The following is a 26,857-nucleotide window of genomic DNA, read 5'->3' on the forward strand; positions in this document are numbered from 1 at the left end:
ATCTTTTTCATTCAGCCTCTGGTTGCTGGAATTCCAGGCATGCACTATCACACCCAACCTCTTGATGTCTCCCACTCTGAGCCTTTGTGTGTGTCCTTCCCCCAACTTGTATCTCTTTCAGGCCCATCCCAGTTGACTAATTCCTCTTCATCCTTTATAATTTAGTCTAAGTCTCTTCCTTAGAAGGCCTGCCCTGGAATTCCTTCTGTGTCAGACTCTCTCCTGGCCTTGCCCAGTCCTTGTGACCTTCAGTGAATTATCAGCTTGGCTATTTCCCCTACTGTGCATCTCCCTCACCTCAGGGTGAGCCCCAGGCGACATCTCACTTCTGTTCACTACTAGATTCTCAGCACCAGCCCAGGGCTGCTATTCAAGTCCTGTGTCACTAGATGAAGACACATCACCAGTACTGGGGAATAGGGTCAAGACCCAGAGGTAGGCCCTATCCTAAGGAGATCACTTTGGGGATCATGTCTCAGAAAGCAGAGCCTCAGAGCTCAGATGCCTCAGTGTTTTCTTGTTGGATCTGGGCTTTGTTCTGACATCATTTTTCTAAACTTTTTGACTAGGACCCTGAGAGAGAGCTACATTTTATACGGTGAACTGACATCTAAACGAATACACTCTGTGAGTCAGGTAATGAGATTCTTTTTACTCTGCTGATATTCTTTCCTTGATTTCACTTCAAAATTGACTGCTGTCCCCTGGACTAATGAATGACTCATTAACAAGTCCCACCTTTCAGGAGCCAAGGCCCAGGAGGACTCTATCTCAGTGGGGTTTGGTGCTGTGAAATTTGTCTCCCCAGTCATGAAGGGATAAAGTGGTGGTTCATGGTAACCACTCCTGAACTGAGGGCTCTTGGTAAGACTACTCTGTGGACCTCAAAGGTTCCTCAGTGGTTCTGTCTTCAAAAGAAATTGGATTTTCCCTTTGCCAGCTTCTACATATCACACTGGGAGGGGATGGCCCAGGCCCTGAGTTCAAAGACACATTTCCAGAGCACTTGTGAGTTGCCAGAGTTCTCAGCTCAGGCCACCCAAGACCACCAAAGGTTGGAGCTCCTCTGCTCATATTAACCGCTGCCCCTCATTGTCCTCACAGGCCAGAAAGAAGTGGAATAGGGCTTTTTGACACTGTAAGGCAGTTGGTGGCATGGAGCTTGTTACCATGACAAGAGCGGGGCCTTACCAAATCTCCGTTATGCTGGTGTTCTTGCGCAGAGCCTCCACCAGCTGGGCTGTCCCTTTGGCTGTGATCTGATTCTGGATAAGCCTGAAAGAAGAGCACATCTGTGTCCACACAGATGACTGGGTCCAATCTGGGATTTGTAGGGCCCAGTGGGATCAGAGTCAGGGATGGGGTGGTGATAGGGATCCCAGTAGTTCTTCACTGGACTGAGAGTGCCTCAGTTAGATATCTGAGAACAATGAATTGCCCTTAAAATGTTCAACATTAAAAAAAAATTATTTATTATTTTTATTTTATGTGTATGAGTGTATTGCCTGCATGTATGTGAGTGCACCCGTATCGTGCAATGCCTCGGAGGTTAGAAGAGGGCTTCGGATTCCCCTGGAACTGCAGTTAAGGATTGTTCATAGCTGTCATGTGGGTGCTGGGAATTGAACCCGGGTCCTCTGCAAGAGCAGTCAGTATTCTTAACCACTGAGTCATCTCTCCAGCCTCAAAATGTTCAACGTTTTATTTTACAATAAATATATCTAGAGTCACACATAATATAATTTTAAACAGATCTGGTGTGGTGTGGGGTGTGTGTATGTCTGCACCCGTGTGTGTGTGTATGTATGTCCTTCATTGCAGGGGTGCACAGCTCAAAAGGTTTGGAGACCATCAGTCTAAACAACATTATAAATACCTTATAAGGGGAATGGGCCATCTGCCATTTCCTTGTGAGTAACTAGGCAAAGATATAGCAGACTTTAAGGTTAAGCAGCTACTAAATGGTCATCTCTTCTTTGGGGACCCAAAGGCTTGTATGGTGTTGCCAGATTCTTCCCCCAACATCCAGAGGAGAGGGTAGGGAAACATTTCTGCTACTGCTGCTTATGGGGTCAGTGGGAAAACATTGATAACCAGACTTCATAGAGTATGCATGCTGTAGAGAAGACATGATCCAAATTCAGCAAAGTACAGGCAGAACTAGGGAGGTAGGCCCTGCCTGGAACCCTGACCAATAGTCTGGAACCCTGGACTGCAGCCTAGAATCTGGGCCTGTAGCTGCAACCCTAGTTTGTAGCCAGGAACCCTGGCTTATAGTTAGATCCCTAGTCTGCCATCTGAAACCCTAATCAGCAGACTAGAACCCCAGACTGAAGCCTGTAACCCTATCATATGAATTCCTAGCTTGAACTCTGGAATCCTGTTCTACAGCTAAAACACCGATCTGTAGTTTAGAACTCTAGCCTCCAGTCTGAAACCCTGGTTTATAGTCTGAGACCCTAGCTTGTAGTCTGGAACCATGGCCTGCAGCAATGTTATTACTAAACCAGGAAGTAAATACAGAAAGAGATTGGGATGTGCCTACATTATGTTGCTGCCTCTATCCTCACCTAGCTGTGGGTAAATGAGGCTACTGCTTTACCGAACTCTTAAAAAATCCTGGATACTGACTCAAGAAGGAGCTTGGTTAGAAGGCAAGGGCTCTGCTCTCAGGTTGATGAGGGTATAGAATCAGCATGAATGGACTTCCCCTTAAAAAAGTGGTTATAACCTCTTATAACCTACCCTTCCCCCCATTTTTTTAGCTGCAGAATCTTGAAGGAATAAATGTATCCGTGTTTCACTTGTCTGTGAAATGGGAATCACTAGAAGAGTGTGCCATACATTCTGGGCATGTCACATTTTAGTGGGAGATAATCATTATACCTGGACATGGGACCCTGGTGTTTGAGCTGCTGTCAGGACCCAGTGCCTCCAGTCACACCCTGGGCTAAGCGGCAGAGTTGATAAACTTCCAAAGAACATGCTCACAGGTGAAACTTGGACATTTTTATGGAAGAAACAAACACAGAACCAAACAGTGGGCAGAGTTAGATATTCAGCTAAACCCTGCTGTTTCCTATCAGTACCTCCAATGGAGGCTGCCACTGCCACCTGCTACGCCTTGCTGGGAAGGGTAGGCTGCCTTCAGTCATGTCTTGGCAGTGGAATGTGATGACTCACATCTGTAACTCCAGTACTCTGGGGACTGGGGCAGGAGGATTGTGAGTTCAAGGCAAACCTGGGCTACATAGTAAATTCCAGGCCAGCCTGAGCTATGGAGTGAGACCTTGTCTCAAACAAACACACAAAACCAAACCAACAACCCACAAACAAACAAGAAAAGATTTGATAAGAGGCCAGGATGGAGAAGCACACCTGGTGTATTAAAACACCTGGCAATGCTGGGCATATCTGCCTGCTTTCACTGAGACCAGAATAGTGGTGCATCCCCTCTGTAGGCCTTTCTGGCTCTGCTCCCTGGAGGGACCTGACACTCAGGGATGGACACAGAAGTCTGCAAGCTAAAGACAAAAGGGAGAAAAAAATGCATAATCTGGGTTTTTTTTTTTTTTTCAGAAATTGACAAAGTAATTCTAAATTCAATACAAGGGATCCAGAATAGTAGGAGAGTGCAGCAGGCATGGTATCACATGCTTTAACCCAGCACTTAGGAGGAGGATACAGGAGGATCCCGAGTTTGAGGTCAGCCTGAGATACCTAGGAAGATTTTGTCTCAAAAACTAAACCAAGGGTGGAGAGATGGTTCAACAATTAGGAGCCATCTTACTGCTCTTACAGTAGATGGCTGCTCGCACAGAGGAACTGGATTCAGTTCCTGGCACCCACATGACAGCTAACAGCCATTCTCAACTCCAGTTATAGCCCTCTTGTGGCCTCTGCAGGTATTACACAACACAGATATACCTACAAACATGGAGGTAAAACACTCATGCACATTAAAAAAAAATTAAATTAAGCCAGGTGTGGTGGCACATTCCTTTAATCTCAGCACTTGGGAGGCAGAGTCAGGCAGATCTCTGTGAGTTCAAGGCCAGCCTGGTCTGGTCTACATGGTGAGTTCCAGGACAGCTGGGGCTACAGGGAGATCCTGTCTCAAAAAGGTCAAAAAAAAAATTAAATTAGAAAAAAAAAACCCCAATAACTGTAACCTTAATTAAGGATAGACACATAGAATGGGAGACTAGGATAGTGTCTAGATATGTATCAATTGATTTTTAAGATTTTTAAAAAATTTTATGTGTATGAGTGTATTGCCTGCATGTATATAAGTGCACCCATGTCGTGCAATGCCTGCAGAGGTCAGAAGAGGGTGTCGAATTCCCCTGTAACTGGAGTTATGGATGGTTGTTAGCTGCCATGTGGGCTCTGAGAATCAAACCCAGGTCCTCTGCAAGAGCAGCCAGTGCTTTTAACCACCGACCCATCCCTCCAGCCCATCAACTGATATTTTTGAAAAGCATGTCATAACCATTCAATAAAAAGCACGTGCTCAGCAGATCATGCTGGCTCTTAATAAAGGACTCCTAATTCGACCATCACTGTGGGGTTCCTCTATGAATCTCTCACTTGGTATTACAGTAGCCGCTGCTACATTGTCCCCACTCAGGTAAATAACCCACCCATGCTTGTGAATGTAACCATGATTAAATCCAATGGAACACACACAGGAAAAAAGACATGAAAGTAGGAGGGGACTTAGGAGGAAAAAGAAGAAGAGATTAGATGTGAGAAGGGGATGAAAGAGGATAATGGGGGAGACTTTGATCAAAGAACTACATATGCATGAAGTTTAGAAGAATAAATTAAAATGAAAAAAAAGAAAGTGGAAACATGTACAAGAACATGCACATGCATCTGTCACAGCAGTCAGGAAGTAGACACAATCCAATATTTTTCAACTGACAAATAAACAAAATGCCACATGTCCATACCCAGAGAACCATGTGACCTCAAAAAAGTAATGCAGCACCAGTGCAGGCCAAGCCATGACACAGGTTAACCTGGGAACTGTGCTAGGAGACACAGAGCTAAAAAGTCATGTCTGATCATTCGATTTGTATGAAATGTCCACCAGTGAGACAAAAATCAGATTTGTGTCCCCAGAAGCGAGAGGAAGAATAGGAAGTGACTGCTTATGGCAGACAGGGGCAGCAAAAAAATGTTCTAGAACAAGAGGGTGACAACCACGCAACTTTGTGATCCTCTGAATCATATGTAAACTTAAAGCCATACTTAGAGGTGAGTTTTGTGGTCTATAAATTTTATCATAAAAACTATCTGTGAAAAGCAACAGACTCAGAAACTGTAGGCTTTGTGAGTTACCATAAGTGCTGCAGCGTCTGGTTGACTTTGAGCATCTCTGCGAAGCATTCTGCTGCCTCATCATTGAGTTCATTTTTCGTCAGCCTAAAACAGAGAAATGTTGAGTCAGGAGCACTGACAGACAGACTCAGTCAGTGCATTCACAGAGGCAACTCAGCCGTGTCCCTCCAGCCCTGCAACTCATCATGTGCTGAGGGCCTGTCTTCCAGGTTACATGGAAACTCTGCACTCCGGCAGGCATATTCATTCACAGGCACTCGATTCTAGTGAGCCCTGCTCTGAGCATCTGTTTCCAGCCCTCCTGCTTGCAGCAGAGCTCTCCCTCAGATTTTATAGAAACCAGGCCCAGGGAAACACTTTAAGACAAAAAGAATCAGACTCTAGAAACTCGTCCTACAATGTACAAGAGGTATATCAAAGCTGGAAGTGGTGGTGTCTGTAATCCTAGCTACTTGGAGGCAAAGGCAGGGGGATCGTGAATTTAAGGCTAATCTGGGAAACTTAGTGAGTCTCTATTTCAAAATTTAAAAAATTCTTTTTAGGGGCTGGGAATACAACTCAGTGGCAGAGCTCTTGCCCCACATGCAGGAGGCCTTGAACTTGAATCTCAGTACTGAAAAGGGAAAAGGTACAACAAAGATTTAGACCTTGCAGTACTGCCTGTGGTATTGCCTGCCACGATGTAAAATTTGAACCATTTTAGATACCTGTGTACAGAAATAACTGACAAAATAGTGAGCACCCATTCAATGGGGCATTGTGCCTTCAAGACCATAGGATGGACAGAGGAAGCAGAGGGCAGTGTTAGGGTGTTCTGACTTTGACTTGCTGGGCTCACCTTACTGAGTAGAGGGACCACAGGGACGTGGCTTAGTGGGTCTGAGTCCTCTCATGGGTAAGTGTGAAGAGGAACAGTACAACTGCATAGAGTGACTATGGAATGAATCTATGTACATACAGGCATAGAATGGCCCAGAAATAAAGTCAAATGCTGCTATTGCTGGTGTCCATGCAGAGCAGTGGTTCTCAACTAGGTGGTTTTGCTGTGTATGGACACAGTGTCTGGAGGGACACCTTTTTGACCATCACAATTTGGGGTGCTCCTGACATCTTACAAGGAGAAGCAGGAATGCCCCCCAGGGCATTGGCCAGCCCCAAGCAACAAATATGTCATCAGTGTGGAGACAGAGACCCTGGCAAGACAGGGCACCTCAAATATGTACAATATATGTAGTTAATGGTTATATTAATAGGTAGGTAGTGGCCAAATGTGCTTCTATTTTGTTATGTATTTGAATATATAAAAAGGCTAGAAAGGAACAATAATATTTGGAAAACATGAGAGAAATACTTTCATTTTCTACTGTTCAGACTTTCTTTTGTACATTTTTTCTAAAAACGCTATCTTCAAAATATTAAATTAAAAAATTATTTTTATTTTATGTGTATGAACCCTAATCGTATTATAGTTTTTAGTTTGTAATATTTTTCTTTTAAAAAATATTTTATTTTTTTATTTGATGTGTATGAATGTACTGCCTGCATGTGTACAAGTGCACCCATGTCTCACATTCCCCATGGAGGTCAGAAGAGAGCATTGGATCCCCTGGAACTGGAGTTACTGATGGTTGTTAGCTGCCATGTGGGTGTTAGGAAGCAAACCTGGGTCCTCTTCAGGAGCAACCAGTGCTCTTAACCACTGAGTCATCTCTCCAGCCCCCGAAATATTAAAATTTTTGAAGGGAAAGAATAAAGTTACATTGACTAGCTGACAGATCTAGTATCAAAGCTCTCAAAAGATGACTTTTTCTCATTATTGGGTCTCCCTACGTAGGCCAGGCTGGCCTGAAACTTGCAATCCTCCACCCCAGCTTTCAGAATGTTAGGACTATAAGTATGCTCTCCGACATTGGGCATGAAATGATACTTCAGTAGCTATGCGTGATATTTAATATTCATTGTCAGCTAGACGGGATCTAGAATCACTTGGGTAAACTGAGCGTATCTATAGGGAATTTCTAGACTGGGTTAATCAAGTTCAGAAGACTCACCCTAAATGTAGACAGCACTATCCCGAGGGTTAGGCTCCCAGACTGAATGGAAAGGAGAAAGTAAGCTGAGCACCAGCATTCATCCCTCTGCATCCCGGCTGTGGATGCATGCAACCAGCTGGCTCATGTTCCTGTTACCATGCTTCCCGCCTCATGGCCTTCAGACTGTGAGTCAAAATAAGCTCTTTCCTCCTAAGTCTCTTTTGTCAGGCATTTTGTCACAGCAACAAGAAAAGTAACTAACACTGTGTTATCAAGACCCAGTGAGCACTGGGCTGCAAATGGATGATAAAGTGGGAAATAATGCAACTTGTTTACTGTGAGGAATTTATAATACTGACAAGAAAATAAACCATGAAATAAGGAAAAATGAAGATTAAATGACCCTCTAAAAAGGAGGGGAGGCAAAAGCATCATGGAGAGACAACAACCTCTTAGTAAGTGCAGACAGGGGCTATGGTGCCTGGTGACAAGTGAGATGGGGCATCAGAGGCCAAATCCTAATGCATACACATGACAAGAGGTAGCCACAGGCAGAATGGCAGTGTGAGAGTGGGAAGGGGGCATGAAAGCTGGACCTGGGTTAGGGTGTTCTGAAGGGACCTATGGCAGCTTAAATGGCCAGCCTGCTGGTTCACCTAAGCCAAGGTGGCAAAGACAGATAAGGCCTTTACCCATAATTTCTGGGTCTGTATCATCCTTCTATTCCCGAGCTTCTGGAAACTGCTTTCTTCTCTGGGGGAGGATTTAATTCAGCTTTTCAACGGAGGAGCACCTTTTCAGTTAAGATTCTAGGCTGTGTGTAATCCTGGGAATCATGACCAGACCCAACCCTTGGAAATGACTTGCAATGTTACCAGAATATTGTCAGGGTGGTGTTCTGCTGCAGGGCCCTTGCAAGACTCTTCCCTCCCTCTGGGGAGATGCCGTTGAATGCAAGACTAGGAAAGAAAACATCAGGGCTGGATTACTATAGCCACATCCACGTTTGGCCTTAGCTTCAACACTCAGTTATCCGGGAAGCTTCATCTAGATACAGCACCTGCCAGGGCAGCCTGCAGCAGGAAGTAGAGGCACTGGACCCATCAGCAGATGCCCAGGCTTTGTTGCCCAGAATGTGGGAACAGGCATGAGACTGCTTCTGGAAAGACCAGGTGGGGAAACAAGGCAGAACTCGGGTTTTTACATACAAGGTGAAGGCCAAGGAGGCCTTGTGCTCTAAAAGTTGACTATTCCAGGCTTATATGAGGGTGTTCAGAGTTTCAGGAGCCTATGATAAGACCTGAAAAAGTCTCTCTTTTTACAGTCTTGGACTCTCGTTGCATGGTAGAGCCCAAGAGACCTTAAGGTACTGGTACCAGGCTAGAAGCCCAAAGAAGGGCTGTTTACAGAAAGGAAGGGTACCCTCTGTCCCAGCATCATTCTGAGAAAGAAGGCACAGGAATTTGCTGGCCCATGTCCCTTTAGGTTTACTTGGGCTTGGGAATTCCTCCCCAACCCCCAAGCGGGCACATAGAGATGACTGAAGGGCTGTAAGTATCCCAGTTCTTGATCTGGGTGCTGGTCTCTGAGTCAAGCACTTGAGAATAATGTACCTCATACACACCTCATACCCACCAGGAAAAAACTTCAGAAAGAAAGGCACCTGCCAATCAGTCCCACCCCCACAAGCAAAGCCAGTCAACCCCTCTCAGCAGTTCCTCCCTAGGCCCCTGGGACCCATATCTCAGAAGACATATTACCTGAGGTTGGTCAAGCTGGAGTGGTCTCTTAGTGCCTCTGCGAAGGCCTTTGCACCTTCATCTCCAATTTGATTGCCCCACATCCTGAGGGCACAGGTAAGACAGGGACTGTGAGCTCCCAACACAGACACATACACATCCCTCTGTTTCTGTCAGTGGCCCCAGCATGGTTCACACTTGACAGGTGACTCCTGGAGAAGTGGCCTCAAGCCCAGCCTCACACTGGTTACTGAACAGTGGCTTGCCCTGGATTTCCAGGTAGAGACATGTGAAAGGAGAAAGGCAGTGGAAACTGAGCACAGAAGAGGACCAACAAGGCCCACGATTTGAGACTAGTCTCTCTCTGAACTTTGAGAAGGCTCTAGTATCAGAGCCTCAGGCCAAGACCACCCTGGAAGAAATCTACCAGGCTGCCCTGGCCTGTGGTCAGGAGCAGGACTCCCATCCTGGATCCACTGAGGGCAATGAAGGGGGCCACTCCTACAGATGCTGTTGGTCTTCCTGGAAGCCAAAGGCTAAAAAGTATGGCTGAAACCACACCAACTTTTCTTGTATGTGAGAGGATGTTGCCAAGCCAAGCCCTGCAGGCTGCTGCAAGCTCTGCAGAGGGTTAGGACAGTGAAACTGACTTCCCTTCCCCAGGGCAAACCATCCCAGATCAGCTAACACAGTGGGCATGATGAAAGGCTGTACCCTGGCTCTGCCGCCCACTGCCTGTGAACCTTAGGCAGTCTTGTTGCATCTTGGGCATCAGTCTCCTAAAATGGCATGACAAGGATCTTCTTTTCAGAGTGGTAGTAAAGATTTTGGAAGTTCAGATGTGATGAACTTAGAAGAGTGGCTGACCTGGAAAAAGGGCCATCTATTCCCAGGAGGATGAGGGACTGCTATCTATAGGTAGCAGAGCAATCTGCCCAGCCACCACACAACAGAACCTGGCCTCCTTGGTGAGGTGCTGGTCCCAGTAGGCTGCTTCCAGGTATGGCCTATGAGGCCCCAATTTTAGTATTTTGCTGAGAAAATGTTTATACTACAATTGAATGGCACCAAATTTTTAATAAAGTGGCAGATTATTCACGACGTGAGACTGAGTAAGAAATGAGGGATAAAATTCTGTCTACGTAGGTTGAACTCTATAAATGGAACACTTACATACATGCAGGCAAAATATTCATACATATAAAAATAAATAATAAATTTTTAAAAATTTAAAAAGAAACCAAAAATAGAAGTAACACCATCAGGCAACCCCAGTGGGAAGTACCAACAGGACCTTACAGGGATGTCTGTGCACCACGCTCATCAGTAGTGTTCACACAGCTAAAACATAAAGCTCAGCAGGACAATGACAGAGGAACCAATGAGCAAAACAAGGTGTATATGTGGACGGTCTGCAAAAGGAAGGGAACTCTGACATGTGACAATAGGAACAAACCTTGACGGTGTTATGTTAAATGAAATAAGCCATCACAAAAAAAACAAGAGTTGTGTGATGCACTTTCAAGAGGTTTGGATGCCTAGAGATGGACAGTACTGAGTCTCTGAGATGGGGAGGGAGGGTGGGAAGCCAGTGCTCGATGTGTGCAGAGTCTGTTTTGGAAGATGAAAAGAGCTTTGGAAAAAGATGGTGTCAGCCTTATATGAATGCACTTTGTACTAGTGAACTGCACAGTTAAACATGGTTAGGGTGGTTGATTTGATATTGTGTGTTTTTACCATGACTTTAAAGAATGGAAGAAAGGCAGAGCACGGTGGCGCACGCCCTGCCGTGTCTTTAATCCCGGCACTCACGAGGTAGAGGCTGGTGGATTTCTGTGAGTTCAAGGCCAGCCTGGCCTACTTAGTGAGTTCCAGGACAGTTGGAACTACAAGGAAACTCTGTCTCAAAAAGACACACACACACACACACACAAAATTGAAGAAAGGGACTGGAGAGATGGCTCAGCTGTTAAGGATGCTGGCAGTTCTTGCAGAAGAGCTGAGTTTGATTACCAGCACCCACATGGTGGCTAACAACCATCTGTAACTCCAGTTCCAGGGGATCCAAGGCCCACTTCTGACATCTGTAGGCACTGCACGACATGGTTATACTTACATTCAGGCAAAATAGTTATACACATAAAATAAAAATAATAAAACATTTTTTAATGGAAGAACAGCAAAGCTACCCAGAGGACATAGTAAAAGGACAGTCTCTGGCAGCAGCCAGCACACAGAGCCAGCATGGTTCCTCCAGTAGCTGGTACTGTGACAGGAACTTCTGGATGACTTAGATCTGTGCAGTCTCCATGGTAATTGCTTCTGGGACCTCCCACACCATCTTCTGCCCAGAAGCAACTAAGATGTCTCTGCTGCCAACCCCATAGTCCCTCTGTCACGTTGGTATGCAAAGAAGCAACTGGTGCCCCAATACATAGCAGCTTGTATGCACCCTGCATGGGTAATCCCTTATACTCACCCAATATCAATGATGGAGGTGCTGTTCTTTACAGCCAGGGCCAGGCACTTCGCACCCTCACTTGTTATTCTGTTTTTTCCCAGTCTGCAGAGAGACATACACATAGTCAGTCTGTATAGGGGGGCTCTACCACGGGCCACCTTCCTTCCCAGTGCAGAGCCCTCCCATACTGACACACGTGGCCATGTTCCAGGCCTCCTGTCAAGGGAAAGACCCACAACCTGAAGACAAACAGTCAGTGTCCTCCTCAGGAGATGGCCTGTGATCTCCACAGGTGGTCAGCCACGGGAACCCTCTGTGGGGTTCTCTAAGTGATCTCAGGGCTATCACTCACTTCAGTGGGCTGGAGAGTGCCCATATTCACTGCCAAAGGTCAAGGTGAATATTTCCATTGCCAGAAGGACCAGATGATCCATCGCTCATTGCAAGGCATGTCTACGACAATGCCAATGATCAAGCTCCCTTGGGAAAAAGATCCTCTGGCATTCCAGAAAGGGTAATAGATACAACCTGTCTTTCTAATTAATTAATGAGATTAAAGTGCTAACTTCCCCCACACACTAATTGGTGGTTTTTTCACAGTCCAAGCCCCAGGTTGGGTCATAATTCCTCCTCAGGGTGAGCATACTTGGCCAGAGGGACCAGTATAGCCATGGGGCTGTCAGAAGCTTTAGGATGAGACCTCTTTATGGTGACACTGATTCTCTTAATAACTGACAATGAGACCCAGAGATAGGAAGAGAAAAGGTTCTAAGGAGTTGTTGCCCCGACCACTTACTTACTTAATGTGTGTGAGGCCTCTGCATTCATCCAGGATTTGGGCGACATACCTGGCTCCAATATCTGTAATCTGGTTGTTGTATAAACTTGGAGAGAAAACACAGCCAGGGGACTTTGTGAGTCCTGGTGTCATGTGAGTGTCCCCCTCTATAGGAGTATATGCTACCCTCTGATTTCCAATGTCTGGGTTGAAAGAGCTTAAGCCCTACATCAGCCTGGCTTTGCAGCTGGCTCCCCACTACCCTGCTTCAATTGGTCTCTTTCTGTGACAATCATATCTTCTCCCATCATGAGGAGCATGTGGCATCATGTGCAGCCCAGGCTCACACAGTGCTTGGTAAATGCTGACGATGTAGATTTAGGCTCTCTGAGCCTTAAACCTTGGCACCCACATTCTAACAGCTTTATTCTGTTCCAATTCAAGAATAAGGCCAGAAAAGCAGTCAGGGCTCTTCTCCACTTACCATGCATGCAGAGAGGCCTCTAGGACCTTCTACGGATCTGTCCTTGTCCTGCAGTGAGCACAACTGAGGCCCAGGGGTGCTGAGCAACTGTTGCAGTGACAGTGTCAGCAGTGGCTGTGGGGCCCACAATCCCTTGCCTCAACTCCTCAAACACGAAGCTGTTTGTAATTGTTTTGGCAACTTACTTGGACCTATGTGGTCTTTACTCTCCTTGCTTAGTTTGAATATTCATATACTTTTCTGTGACATTCTTTGTATTTGAGGAGAGGTGCTGCCTATGACCCCTTTCTCTGTGTCACTGCTACAACAACATACATGCTCTCGCCTTGGCCCCAGGGTCCAGATGCAAGCTCCACCCTCATAGCAGGTATTTTAACATCTACGGAACATGGATCTCTCTTTGTATCCTCCAAACTTGCTTGCCTACATTAGGTCCCAGCTTTACAAGGAAGATGGGATTCCACGAGCCTTTGTGACTGGCTCAAATACTTGGCTACTGGATGAGCCCAGAACAGAACCCAGAACAGGCCATGGTATCACAGGCCTATAATCTCAGCACATGGGAGGTTGAGGCTAGAAGATGGCTAAGCCTTCTACCAGCATTGGCCATGGTTTCTGGCCATGTGGATGGCAATTTCCTGCAGCTCAGCAATCTGGCAAAGTAGTTGGCCCACCCAGTGTTCTTAAGCAAGTCATACCCCAGAAATGTCACAATTTTGTACTTGGTCAGCTCATCACACAGCACCTTCACTCCTGTGTCAGTGATCTGGTTAACGCTGAGTCTGAAACAGAACAGCAAAGAAAACTGCCAATCAGGGCAGTGCATCTTCCAGAGCACTCAGCCTGAGGATCCAACTGCCTACATGCCCTGGAGTTGCCCTGGTGTCAGAAAGACAGTCCAAAGAGCCTAACCTTCTGGTCCGGGTCAACAGCAAGGCTGCAGCCCAGTCCCGAAGTAGAGGTGCCACAAGAGGCCAAGAAGGACACACGCAGCCAGCCACCTTCAGCGTCTGAATTTGGGCAGGACTCTCAATGGCCTCACCACACAGTGAGGGCTGAAATGTGATCACTGTCACTAGGAGAAGAAACATCCTGCCTTCTCAGGAGTAGGACCAGGACATAAGAGGTCCTACAAAATACAGACCAATCCCCACTATTAATTTCCTGCCTCAAACATAAGCTATTCTATAGAAGTACATGGGCCAAACCCCAGCAGCTGGGTGGGAAAGTGGGAAGAGAAACCAAAGGCTGGCTGGGAAATGGTGGGTCTGGGCAGCAACATTCTCTCCCTCCTCCTCCTAATGCAAGTGGAGTGGGTGGGGATGGGGGTGGGGTTGGGGTGAGAGGACAGGAAAACAGGAGCTCTGGGATTGTGGCTAATCTGAAGGTCAAGGGCCAGCCACACACTGGAGTTTCTCTAGAAAGTCTCTGCACTAGCTTGTCATGGCCAACATGTGATTTTTATTTATTTATTGGTAGTGCTGGGGATAGAACCCAGGGCCTGCAGCATGCTAGGCAAGCGCAGTGACCCTGTGCTATCCCCAGCCTTCTTTTTCTTCCCCTTTCTCTTTCTGTTCCTCTCTCCTTCCTTCCCCTCATGTTTGCTCTTTCTTCCTCTTTCCCTCCCTCCCTCCCTCCCTCCCTCTCTCCCTTTCCCTCTCTCTCTCTCTCTCTCTCTCTCTCTCTCTCTTTCATTGAGCAATTTCTGTAACAAGCTACCTTGACCTTGAGTCTCTCTCAAGGCTGAGAGAGAAAGAGCCTCAGGGACAAGGCAAGAGCAGGGCCCAGTGCGGGGACAGAATAGGGGGGCAGCAGACTTTTTACAAAGCCCAGCTGCCAAATGCTACAGGTTCTGCAGGCCCTAAGCACAACTGTTCAACTCCACAGTGTAAAGCAGCCACACTGCTTCCTGGAGAACAGGTGTGACTGTGCTCCAATAAAACTTTATTTACAAGCACAAGTCATGGGCTGAATTTGACCTAACAAGCCGACTTCTGTAACAAATAAAAGGTGAACAGGTAAAAGCGTTATAATCAGGCCACATCAAAAGGATAAGATCAAAGCTGGATGCAGTAGCTTACATCTTTTATCCCAGCACTCTTGAGGCAGAGGCAGAGGCAAGTGGATCTCTGTGACTTTGAGGCTAGCCTTAACTATATATCAAGTTGCAGGCCAAGTGGGCTACACAGTGAGACCCTATCTCAAGCAAACAAAAAAGGATAAGGCCAGACCCCCAGACCCTTCCCTGAGAACAGCAGGCTGGGTGCTTGCACAGCGTGTATATGTTGCCCTGCCATCCCAGCATGGCAAGTGCTTCCAAGATCTGTGCTTTCTTAGCAACAGAATCCCTACCCTCCCTTCCCCTTCTTCAGCTTGGTATATGCAATTAAGTTCTGCCCAATAAATTCCAAGAAGAGGTATCACTGGCAATATCTCTTCAAAAGAATAGGATTTGCTCTTGGGGTGTGGCCTCATGAAGAGTGCTTGTGTGGCAAGTATATCCCCAGTTCAAAACCCAGTACTATCAGGCGTGGTGGCACAGGCCTTTAATCCCAGCACTCAGGAGGCAGAGGCAGGAAGATCTCTATGAGATCCAGGTCAGCCTGGTCTACATACTAAGTTTCAGGCCATCTGGGGCTATAGGAAGACCCTGTCTTGAAAACAAAACAAAATACTGGATGCTGAAAAAATATGTAAAATAAAAGAATAAAATATGACTTTCTTTGTCTCCTGTTGGCTAGAATACTGAGTTGTTGGCTGAAGCTTGGGTACCTGTCTTGGGTCAGAAAGTAGACCCCAGGTAGTAAGGCTAAAGAGCCTGGGCTCTGATCATTGAGACACCACACACCAGTCTTTAATTGCCTACCCTATACTTGGCTCCTTAGAGCGATAATAACATAGGTTGGACTCCAAGACTTTATCTTTTCTCAAACTCTCTGTTGTAATTAATCCTAGTTGATGTGCTCAGGAAACTTGGAATACTTCCTTATGGTGGTTCATAAGCCCTGCTTTCCTGTAAACTGCCTTTTCTTTTGCTGGTGTGGAGGACAGCAGGGCAGGACAGGACCATACTCTGCTGAAGAGCTCCCTCTTACAGGGCAGGCAGTGGGGAATGTTGAGTGGAGACCACCAGGGAGAGTCACGGGCTAACAGCACAGGGCAGATGCTGGCTTTGGGTTCCCGGGCTGGGCAGTTTTTCAGCTTCCTACACCCCAAGTCCCCACATAGTTTCTATTCCAGTTAACAGCCTGAGAAGCTCCCACTCTCCAGTGCTCTCCGGAAATGCATGTGCCAAGCCGCGGTGGATTTAAGGCCTGCAGGTTTGTTTCACAAAGAAAAAGCTAACAAAGGAACTAGTAGACTGGATTCTGGTTCCTACCATCAAACAGGAAAGCCATCTTGAGGTGGGCAAGCTGCCAGTTTAGTTATGGGAAGCAAAGCTGACTAGCTCAGTCTGCCTGTCCTACAAAATAAAGTAAGCCAAGACCCAGCATGGACAATAGCCTCAGGCTAAACTTCAAGGGCAGGTCTTGGAATTTTGGCCCCACCACATCTCAACTGTGGGGCGTGGAGCCTCTAACTTCTCTGAGCCTCTGCTTCCTATTTGCCAAAACAGAGGCAATAGCAGCCTCTGTCTTACAGGGAAAAAAGCATTAAGCCAGGTTTCAGTTGCAACTCCCGGCTCTGCTTTCTGTAAATCTGACTAATGGCTGGAATAGGGCAGCTCTTTCTCCAGTGGTTCCAAGAGGTTAAGCAGCTCCTTCAAGAACACTGGAGCTGAGCTGGTCCACCTGGCTTGTGGGGCAGCAGGCATGGCCTGGAACCCTTCAGAAACACCACTGTTGGATCAGAAGACCCAGCCATAGCAAGACCAGCAGTCCCCAGTCCTTGGGTAACCACCAACCAACAATCCTGACCCACACTGCCAGTCCTGGAGCCCTGAGCCTGCCCTACCTGCTCAATGCTAAGGTGCCCATTGTCTCACCTGATAACCGTGAGGCGGCTGAAGCAAGGCTGCAGTTCTCGCACCCCGTAGTCATTGAGGTTGTTGTTGTCGAGGTCCAGGGCCAGCCTCCGGTGGAAGTGGTGCAGGACAAAGGACAGGGCGCTGCAGTCGGCTGAGCAGGCGTTGCAGAAGGCCAACTTGAGGTAGTCAGCACTGATGCCCCTGGCTGCCAACCGCCCCACCTTCTGGCTCTGGGTTTCATAGATGCAGCGCAGCATCCACAGGAAGGTAGGCATGGCATGTACTTGGCTGAAACCCCCAGACTGAACCCGGGGCAGGCTCTTCAGGTAGGAGCGCAGGCTGGCGAACAGATGTGCCCACAGTGCCTTGCGCTTCCTCCTCAGGGTGGCCTTGGGCACCAGCTGCCGCAGGAGTTTCTGTCTGGCTTTGGCCAGCAGCCCGCAGAGGAAGAGGTTGGTGAACTGGAAGTGGTCTTTGTTCCTGAAGGGCTCCAGGCCCGGCCTCCTGCTGCCCGCCAAGCACTGGAAGGACAGGAAGGAAGGATAGCAGGACGTGCCTGTGGCCTTCCAAGGAGGCGTCCACTCCTGAAAGAACCTCAGCAACTCTCGGGTGCCCACTCTGTCATCTGCCACCAAGAAGAAGGCAGTGAAGAAGGCCTGGAGTGTGAGGTGGAAAAACTCATACGACTGCTGTCCCCCCTCAGGGCCCAGCTCAGGCAGGGCTCGCAGGAAGCCTAGCTGCAGATCCCCCTCCTGCAGCTCAGAAGCCTGCACCTCCTCCTGGCTGAACACAAAGAGGCTCCTGTCTGTGCCTCGGTGTGCCACCTGGCCAAGCGCACGCAGTGTACGCCAGCCTGCTTGCAGGGTCTCCGCCGGGCTGCGCGTGTTGCGCTGCACCAGGCTACTGGGCTGCGTCCTGTTCAGATGCACCTCGGTGACCAGCAGGAACACATCGGTCAGGGTCACTGCGCAGTCAGGCAGCTGCGAGGAGCCGTCGAAGGCGGTGTGGAAGTGCTGGAAGCAGCGGAAGATGATCCAGCAGAAGAGCGGCACGGCGCACAGGCTGCAGAGGTTGGGGTTGGCTTCCAGCTGCTCCAGCAGGTGCTGCTGCACCGCACGGTCCGGGAACATCCTGCGGGCGTAGGCGCGCAAGTGACCCGGCGAGAAGCCCCTAAGCAGCACCTTCTTGCGCAGGAGCTGGCGCGGGACCTCCACCCCCGTGCGGGCCGTGAGCAGCTTGCTGGAGCCCTTGAGCAGCCTCCCGCTGAGCAGGCTGGCCAGCAGGACCAGTGGGTGCGCAGGTTCCCAGGGACAGCAGCTGTCCGGCACGCGGCTCAGGTCGAAGTCCGAGTGCAGCTCGTCCAGGCCATCGAAGGTGAATAGTGCCGTGTGCGGGAAGCGCAGCAGAAAGGAGAACACCTCCTCGGGGTCCTGCTCTGGATAGCAGAAGTGCTTGAAAAGCAGATCCTGCAGACATAGCATGTCGCTGTCCTTGAAGCAGCTGAACATGCGGCAGCGGAAGTGGAAGAAGAACTTGACTCCGGTGGCCAGTCTGCCCGACGCCCAGAGGCTCTGCAGCCGCTGCAACAGCATAGATTTGCCCACCCCAGCATCTCCAAACACAAACACCGTCTCGCCATGCTCGTTGAGGATCCCGGAGCTGTGGTCCAGCAGGCAAGCCAGGCCGCTTAGACTGCCCAGGCTCTCATTGTTGAAGCCCACCAGCTCCATGAGTGTGTCCATGTAGGTCTCCTCCAGCAGCAGCTCCTCCTTCTGGGCATAGCACAGCATGAACTTGGAGTTGCAGCCTAGTTGGTGTCGCAGCTTCTGGGTGTACCTGCTCACTGGAGGAGGGAGGGACAGTCTCAACAACCAGGTGAGGAGAGAGAAGGGGAGGGAGGAAGCCAGGGGAAAAGGAGGGAGAAGGTAGAAACTGTATCAAACAGGGAGGTCTCAGAAAGACAGGCAATTACACAGCAAAACAAACAACAACAACAAACAGCCCAGACTCTGAGCCAAGTCACACACTCCTCAAACAGGATCCCCAAGGACCCTCAAAGACCCAGTGTTCCAGAGCTTGAAGGTCCAGGGCTTTTCTCGGTCTGCTTGACTTCAATTTTAGCCAGCTGGAGACAGCAGCCTTCCACAAGTCAAGTGTCTGAGACAGGCCTCCCTTGTTTCTCTGTACAAAGTTATCATTGAACTCTAGACAGATGGAAGACCCTCATATTTGAGGGTTACTTGACAATCTGCTGAATCCCAGCACACAGTCCTGTTTAAATAGTCAGTCTACACTAAAAGTTTTGTAAAAGAAGAAATTACCCCAACTTTTCTTTGGTTTATAATACTGTTCTTGAACAACAGTTTCACAAAACTGGATGCCAAAACTTATGGATACAAAACACAAGGCTGGACCTTAATATGATTTACAAAGGAGCTGTGCCTGACCTCAAACATCACAGCTACATCTGCTGAGTTGAAACACAACACACTGCTCTGCTTCCAGGTTGAGCAGCTTGGGTCATAGATATTCCTGTAAGCCAAAGGGTGAGTCTAGAGCTGCCTACAGAGGGCGGAGATACCATAACATATTCCTCTGGATACCATGCTCCTAGCAAATCTGAGTGATAAACACAGGACTTAACACCACATGGAAAGTGTTTCTTATAGTCCTTTAAAATAATTTTTTTAACTTTATTCAATTAGCAAAAATCGTATATGCATATGCACAGTCTATATTTATCTATAACTTTTCCCATAAACTTAGTCCAATTCAAATGTTTGAAATTCATAAAGAGGACTGGGTGTGATGATACACTCTTGTAATCCCTGTACTTGGAAGGCTGAGGCAGTAGAACTGAGAGTTCAAGGTCAGGCTGTGCTATATAGACTCTGTCTCAAAGAAAAAAACCATCAACCCCCTACCTCCACTCAAAAAAGTTTAAAGTGGGGACTGGAGAGATGGCTCGGGTTGGGAGCACTGACTGCTCTTGCAGAGGACCCAGGCTTGGGTCATAGCACCCACATGGCGGCTAACAACACTGTCTCTAACTCCAGTTTCAGGGGATCTGATGCTGTCTTCTGACCTCCATGAGCACTGCAGGACACAGGTGCACTTACATACTTGTAGGTAATACACTTATATACATACAATAAAAATAATAAATAAAATATTTTTAAGTTTAAAGTGAATTGTATTGTTATTACTTTTTTGAAGCATATCTTATATTCAAAAATTTACTCATTGTGTTATATACTAGTCAATTACTTTTTAGTAAATTTACAAAATTTAGTAAATAGTATTAAGAACATCCTAGAACATCTCCATTATCCTCCCAAAGTTTTCTGGAGCCACTGCTCTGCCCTAACCCCCAAATTAGCAACTGCTAGTGAGCTTTCTTTCTCTATAACTTCACTTTTTCTGGAACCATACAATATGTATTAGCTGTGTATGTAGCTTCTTATAGAGTAAATTTCACTCTAACAGCTAGTGTGGCTGACTAAGGAGCTGACTGGGTGAGATGTCTTTTGGAACTACTCGCCATGGGAATGTTCTGTACCCCATCTCACCAAAGAGAAAGAAATGAGACAGGCAGGAAGCAGCAATGAGAGCAAGAGGCTGGCTGAGCACAACAGTACCTGCTGGGGAGACAGCAGCAGGCTCAGCCTTGACCTTGCTGGTTGGGCTTATTCCTAAACATTTGCCTGCCTCTCTGGGAAGGTCCTTTCCCTTTGTTCCCAAGCTGTCATGTCTTGAATCTGAAATGCCCCTGAAGGCTACTATTAAACGTGTAGTAGACAGCTTTGGGGAGGTGATGGCTGAAGGCTCTCATCTCATCAATGATAAAGCCACTGACAGGTTCATAATCTGATGACATTATTGGGAGGTAGTTAAAAACTAGGAGGTGGGGCCTCATTGGTGGAGGTGGGTTCCTGGGGCATGCCTTTGAACAGCACATCTTGCCCTACTTCCTTGCTGGCTCTTGCTGGCACTCGCCGTTTCCTGGCTGCCAGGAAGTGAGCATTGGTTCTCCACCATGCACTTCCACCATGGTGTTTCAGCCAGCCATGCAACCATGGAGCCAGTCAACCATGGACTAAAACCATGAAACAAAACAAATTTTTCTTTTTCTTTTATGTGTATGCATGCATTGCATGCATGTATGCAAGTGTACCTGTGTCGTGCAATGCCCATGGAGGACAGAAGAGGGCATTGGATCCTCTGGAATTGGAGCTATGGATGGTTGTTAGCCACTATGTGGGTGCTGGGATTCAAACCTGGGTCTTCTGCAAGAACATCCAGTGCTCTTAACCACTGAGCCATCTCTCCAGCCCCCCAATTTCTCTTCTTTAAGTTGCTTTTCTGAAGCATTTTGTCACAGCAATACAAAGTGACTAAAACATCAAGCCAAACTAAAGTCTTTGGAAATTGGAGCATGGGGCCTTGACATGTTGTCAACAGCTGTCACAAAGAGTAAGATCAGGGAAAGAGGACCCTCTCCCAGAGCAGACTCTGCCTTGGTCACTGGCATCTTATGCAGCTGCTGTCTTGGTCACCTCACCCTAGACTCTGAACCCTCAAAAAAGAACACTAGTCTAGTTCCATTCACCACTGTGTCCCCAGCATCCATCACAGTGCTTTGGCACAAAATGGGTGTGTCACAGACTATGCAGCTAAGCAGTCAGTCAACTAATAGGTCCACTAATTTTGGAAATACAAATGGGCACCTGGGTGACTGAAGAATACTTTGCCTAAAATCAAACCTGAAAAAGTTTTGCTGGAAGGTATTTATTTATTATTTATGTATTGGAGGCTGAAGCCAGGGTCTCATGCATTTTAGACAAATGTTTTAACCACTGAGCTACATTCCTAGCTCTTCTGTAAAGATCTTTTAAAACAAAAACATACAGAGTCAAATCTGTTCAACCATGAGCAAGTGTTGAGAACAGAGGCTGTTCCCACAATTCCTAAGGCCCTTATATAAACCAGTGCTGGGGCCTTACCTAGCATACATGAGGCCCTGGGTTCCTTCTCCAGAACCAAAACACACACACACACATACACACACACACACAAAAGCAAACAAGTTACAAGTGGTCAGTTCAAGTGCAGTCCCTAGAGCTCTGGTGCCAGGGACCAGCCCTTCCTTTCTAAAACTAAAACACTGGGGCTTGCATTGAGAGGCACAGCCAAGGCAGGGCTGGCCAGTCTGGCTTCACTGGTGATACTTTTATGCCCACCTGGGCCATGGTGTTACAGCATTTCTGGACTTTGCCTTGTGCCCATACCCGCCGTACTCCTTGGCTGACTCCTACCTGGGTCAGTGTTGATGATAGTTTTGCTCTGAATGAGCTGGGAAGGGGAGAAGCCGATCTCTGATAGCCATGGCTTGAGATCCACATAAGCATCCTCGAGTTGCTGGAGCACATAAAGGAAGAACTCGGACACCTCCTCGCCTTTGCTCTGCACAAGGTCCAGAATTTTTCGGACCTAGGGGTGGTGCAAGCATTAAGGGCATGAGCTGGTATGAGGCACCTCTTCCTGCCAGAAAGACCCCAGAGTGTGCCCAGCCCAGGGCTCCCAACTACGAGTACAGTAACAGCAGGTTGGCCACGTGAACAGCTAGTATAAGAGTCAAATGCTGGGGGCTTAGAATCTGCAAAATGAGCCTCTTTAGCAAAAACTAAACCCTGTGGCAATAAGAGGCCAGGATGCAGCCATGAACCAAAAAACAAGCCAGACACAGTAGAGTCCACCAGTTAGGGACTTCTCTTGGCCTTTTCCTCCTAACCTCACACCACTGCCGCTTAGGGACAAGTGTGCTGAGAAGGAAGTCATTCCTGGGGCAGGAGGAATAGGGCAGCTGGGCCACTTTGCAGGAGGGCAACAGACTCCCATACAAATCATATGTTCAAATGGACCTTTTTATTAAAAATGCGGGGAAAATAATCAAGAGCTGAGCATGGTGGCATATACCTGTAATCCTAGCGCTCAGGGGACTAAGACAAGAGGATTGAGAGTTTCAGCCCAGCCTGAACTACAGAGGCAGACCCTGTCTCAAAAAGCCAAAAAAGAAAAAAAAAATTAAGAGAGACCAAAGCACACCAGCTTGCTATGGGGCTTCCCCTAGAAGCTGATGAGGAATCACTCACAGCCTCTGTTATTCCTCTAAACAGGGACTTAAGGCCCGTTCTACTTTTCAGAAGACATCCCCAAGCTTAGGTGGAGCTAAAAGCTGTTAGACTTCCTACAGTGGAGCATAGAAAAATCTTCAATGGAGATCCACCTTGGAAAGCAGTCCCTCCTAAATCTGGCGTTGTAGGTGACTCTTCCCGAGTCTTAGCCTGTTGTGAGTGTTCTTGGGGTATAGAGGCACTGAATGTATGTCACCTACTCAATTAAAGCACACTTAAAATTTACTTGGGGATCAGTACGCACAGCACAGAAGGCTTCACACAGAAGTGAACTGCTTGAGCAGCAAGCTTGTAATTTGAGCATTTATATTCTACCAAGACCCCAGTATGAGTGCCTACCAGTTATCTTATACTACAGAAGCTGAGGCAGGGGGATGAAAAAAAAACAAAACAGAAACAACCCCCCACAAAGATTTCAGTGTGAAATGTGGCCCAATCTACTAAATTTCCTCAAGCTCTTTGCAAAGGTCAGTAGGGAGGAACCACTGCCATCCACCCAGGTCAACTGTCAGCACCAGTGTTCCTTACTGTACCTTGTCAGGCTGGGTGGGGCAAGCACACACAATCTCTGCATCTTCGGCTGAGAAGTAGCCATTCTTTAGCAAGTTGTCCAGCAGACACTGAGTGTTACAGATGTGCGTGACCAGATGTTCCCTGTTGATCTTCAACAGTTTAATGTGGAAATGACAACCTGATGGGATGACTTCCATATCATGAGGTCTCTGATTTGCCATAGTTAAAGTAACCAGCAGCTACTTTCCTCAAAGTCATCTTTGACCACAGATGTCTCCCTGGCAGAGAGACAATCAGGATTCAGGGCCACCCTCTGGGCCCCTGTCTTTCATCATAGTCCCTGAAGAGATAAAGGACATTGTCAGCAAAGCAAAAGTCACTGAAAGATTCTCTCTCTCTCATCTCCCATTTGGTCCCTGGGTTTCTCTGCCTCCCACAGGGAGGTCATTCTCAAACTTTTATCTGGGATGCACTAAACAACAATAACAATCATAATATGATTTTTTTGGTGTGATTTTGCACTAAGTGTATTAGTCAGGTTTTCTGCTCTAGCGACAAAACTTGAGAGAAACAATTTTAAGGGAATGTTGGTTGTCAACTTGACATACCTGGGAAGACGGAACCTCAATTGAACTTCCTCAAGTAGATTGACCTGTAGACATATCTGTGAGGTACTTTTTTTGATTGCTAATTGCTATAGAGGGCCCAGTCCACTGTGGGTGGTACCATCCCTAGGCCACTGGGCCTGGTGGCACACGCCTTTAATCCCAGCACTCGGGAGGCAGAAGCAGGGAGGCCAGCCTGGTCTACAGCCTGGTCTACAGCCTGGTCTACATAGTGAGTTCCAGGCCAGCTGGGGCTACAGAGAGACACTGTCTCAAAAAGACAAAAAAAGAAAGAAAGAAAGAAAGAAAGAAAGAAAGAAAGAAAGAAAGAAAGAAAGAAAGAAAGAAAGAAAAGGTAGCTGAGCAAGCCACCAGGAACAAGCTGCTAAGCAACATTCCTTGATGGTTTCTGCCTCTGTCCCGCCTTCCCTTGATGATAGCTTGTTGCCTGGAAATATAAACCTTTCCTCCCCTAAATTGTATTTGGTCATAGCAACAGAAACCAAACTAGGATAGGGAAGAAAGATTTATTTTGTCTCATAGTTTTTGACCATCATGGTGGGAAAGGCACGGCAGAGAACAGCAACTGATTTTCCTCATGGAGACCAGGAAGGAGAAAGAGGGGGAAAAAGGATGGGAGGGAGGATGGAGAGGAAGGAAGGAGCCAGAGACAGCTCCCTTCCCCCCAGCTAGCTGACTTCCTCTTTCCCCTTTTATTCTGTATTGTGTGGCCCACATTCAGTGTGGGTCTTCCCCACTTGGTTAATCTGGGGAAACACCCTTAGAGACACACCGAGAGCTGTACTGTACTCATCCCCTAGACACTTTTCAATTCAATCAAGTGGACAGTTTAGATTAACCATCAAACCAGGATAGATGACCAGATGCAGTTAACTCTTTTTATCAGCAAAACTTCCCATTGTTTTTTTTTTAAAGCAACAATGTGCCTGAAACCTTGACTGTCATAGAGATGAAAATGTGTGCTATGGTCCCTCCAAAGGAGGAGCATGGCAAGCTCAGAGTTGGAAACAGAGGGGTTGGTGGGAAAGAGGTCTGAGGAGAGACAGCTGGGAGGAGGTCTCCCCAATGGTATCCAGGACCAAGAACCTGAGGACAGAGGTGTCTTAGCCATTGTTGATCCTTCTGGGCTGAACCATAGACTGCCCATCGCCACCGTCTTCACACCTTCAGCAAACCCTGTCCCATACTAATGCCTTGGGGAGGAAGGAAGAGAAATGGCCATTGCTAGGTGACCAGGACTTCCTGCATTCGCTGAACTTCTTGTCTGGCAGGAACAGAACTTGAGCTAGCTTATTTGACTATTACAATACAAGTAGGGAAAAAATAACTTGGATACATCAAAGCTACCCCCAAATTATATTAATTTGCTTTCCTGTAATGCAAAGAAAACAGGAAAGGGAAAAAAAAATACTAAGAACCTTTATCTGCTTCTTTGGTCATCCTGGTGTGTGCAGAATGAATGAAATCTTAGACCTAGAAAAGCCTTGAACTACCTATTTTGTCCCTTGTCCTGGTAGGAAAGTCCATACATTTCAGAGAGACAGTTTAAAACAGCATTTTGTTGTTGAACTAAACATTTTTTTCACAGCCTCTGATCACTATCATGTTAATAATTTGTTTTGTGATTCATACCTGTTAACAGTCAAGTCTAGTGGGTCTTATCCCCTTCCTCCCAGCAACTCACATATAAATTTCTACTGTGATAATCTGGTATTTTCTTTTTTGACCTGTCAAACAGCTATATCTCCATAGAGTCTTGCAGGTAGGCCACACAATAAATTTCCTTTTACAACCTGAACAATTAAGTAAGTGACAATACAATGCTGTCTGTCACAAACAGCGAGAAACCTTTACCAAAGGGAAATTCTAGGATGAAAATGGTTAGTTACTGCTCTATTAAAAGTATGTTCATCTAGTCAGTGTGAACCAGCCTGTGACCTACCTTGGGATCCACAGTGTCATCCTTTGAAGAAAGTTGAAATATTCCAACACAGCATTCTTCTTTCCTTTTTTCTTTTTTTCTTCCTGGAATCTGCAAAATCAACAAAACTTTTTTGGGTTCTTTTTGTTTTTAAGTGCTACTGGAAGGTGATGGGGAGCTGGTAAAGTGCTGGCTGTGTCCTCTAACACCCACTTAAAACAACAGGCCCAGTACCAAGAGCCTATAATCCTAGCACTGAGGAGGGGGACCACAGGCCTGGGGGCCTCCTGGCTAGCAGGCCTAGCTGAATGGGCAAGCCTTAGTTTTAGTAGGAGACCGTATCTCAAAAAAAAATGAGGTGAACAGCAATTGAGAGAGACTCCTGCTGTCAACCTCCACATTTGTGAGTAAACACACAGATATACACACATACACACATGTATACAATAAATAAATGTTACATGCTATTAGACTGAATGGTGAATGACTGAATATGGTTGCTGAATCTCAGTATTCTCTGCATCTTCTTTCAGGGCAGTGTCTTCCAAATGTCAGTTGTCTGGCACTGAGTGTCCTGTTTCCATGACTGAGGTCCCACCTGTACTTTAACTTTTGCTTTGAGACTTAAAAATTCTAGCATATGCTGGGTGTGGTGGCACAGGCCTTCAGTCCCAGCATTTGGGAGGCAGAACCAGGCAGATCTCTGTGAGATCGAGGCCAGCCAGGTCTACATAGCAAGTATCGGGTCAGCTGGTGCTACAGGGAGACCCTGTCTCAAAAAAAAAAAAAAAAAAA

The 26,857-nt window shown here is 47.0% G+C and overlaps 1 protein-coding gene across 4 annotated transcripts in view; it reads right to left on the bottom strand.

Annotated features, from left to right (window-relative positions):
- Window positions 1-26,857, bottom strand: part of Nod1 (nucleotide binding oligomerization domain containing 1) — a 54,442-nt gene that overhangs the window by 2,352 nt on the left and 25,233 nt on the right. Inside the window, exons 2-12 of one of the 4 annotated variants that reach the window (XM_008841540.3) lie at window positions 26,084-26,173; window positions 23,536-23,793; window positions 22,124-22,298; window positions 16,827-18,651; window positions 13,540-13,623; window positions 12,380-12,463; window positions 11,598-11,681; window positions 9,140-9,223; window positions 8,255-8,338; window positions 5,347-5,430; window positions 1,192-1,275 (exon numbers count right to left, since the gene is read on the bottom strand). In XM_008841540.3, the coding sequence (XP_008839762.1) occupies window positions 1,192-1,275; window positions 5,347-5,430; window positions 8,255-8,338; window positions 9,140-9,223; window positions 11,598-11,681; window positions 12,380-12,463; window positions 13,540-13,623; window positions 16,827-18,651; window positions 22,124-22,298; window positions 23,536-23,736 (2,789 nt within the window). In that variant the 5' untranslated portion in view covers window positions 23,737-23,793; window positions 26,084-26,173. Of the gene's footprint in view, window positions 1-1,191; window positions 1,276-5,346; window positions 5,431-8,254; window positions 8,339-9,139; window positions 9,224-11,597; window positions 11,682-12,379; window positions 12,464-13,539; window positions 13,624-16,826; window positions 18,672-22,123; window positions 22,299-23,535; window positions 23,856-26,083; window positions 26,191-26,857 lie in introns of those variants that run through there. The other 3 variants (XM_017800232.2, XM_029567534.1, XM_017800233.2) reach the window with 3 other exon arrangements.

This window comes from Nannospalax galili, unplaced genomic scaffold (genome assembly GCF_000622305.1).
Source record: "Nannospalax galili isolate Female #2095 unplaced genomic scaffold, S.galili_v1.0 scaffold158, whole genome shotgun sequence".
NCBI classification, from domain to species: domain Eukaryota; kingdom Metazoa; phylum Chordata; class Mammalia; order Rodentia; family Spalacidae; genus Nannospalax; species Nannospalax galili.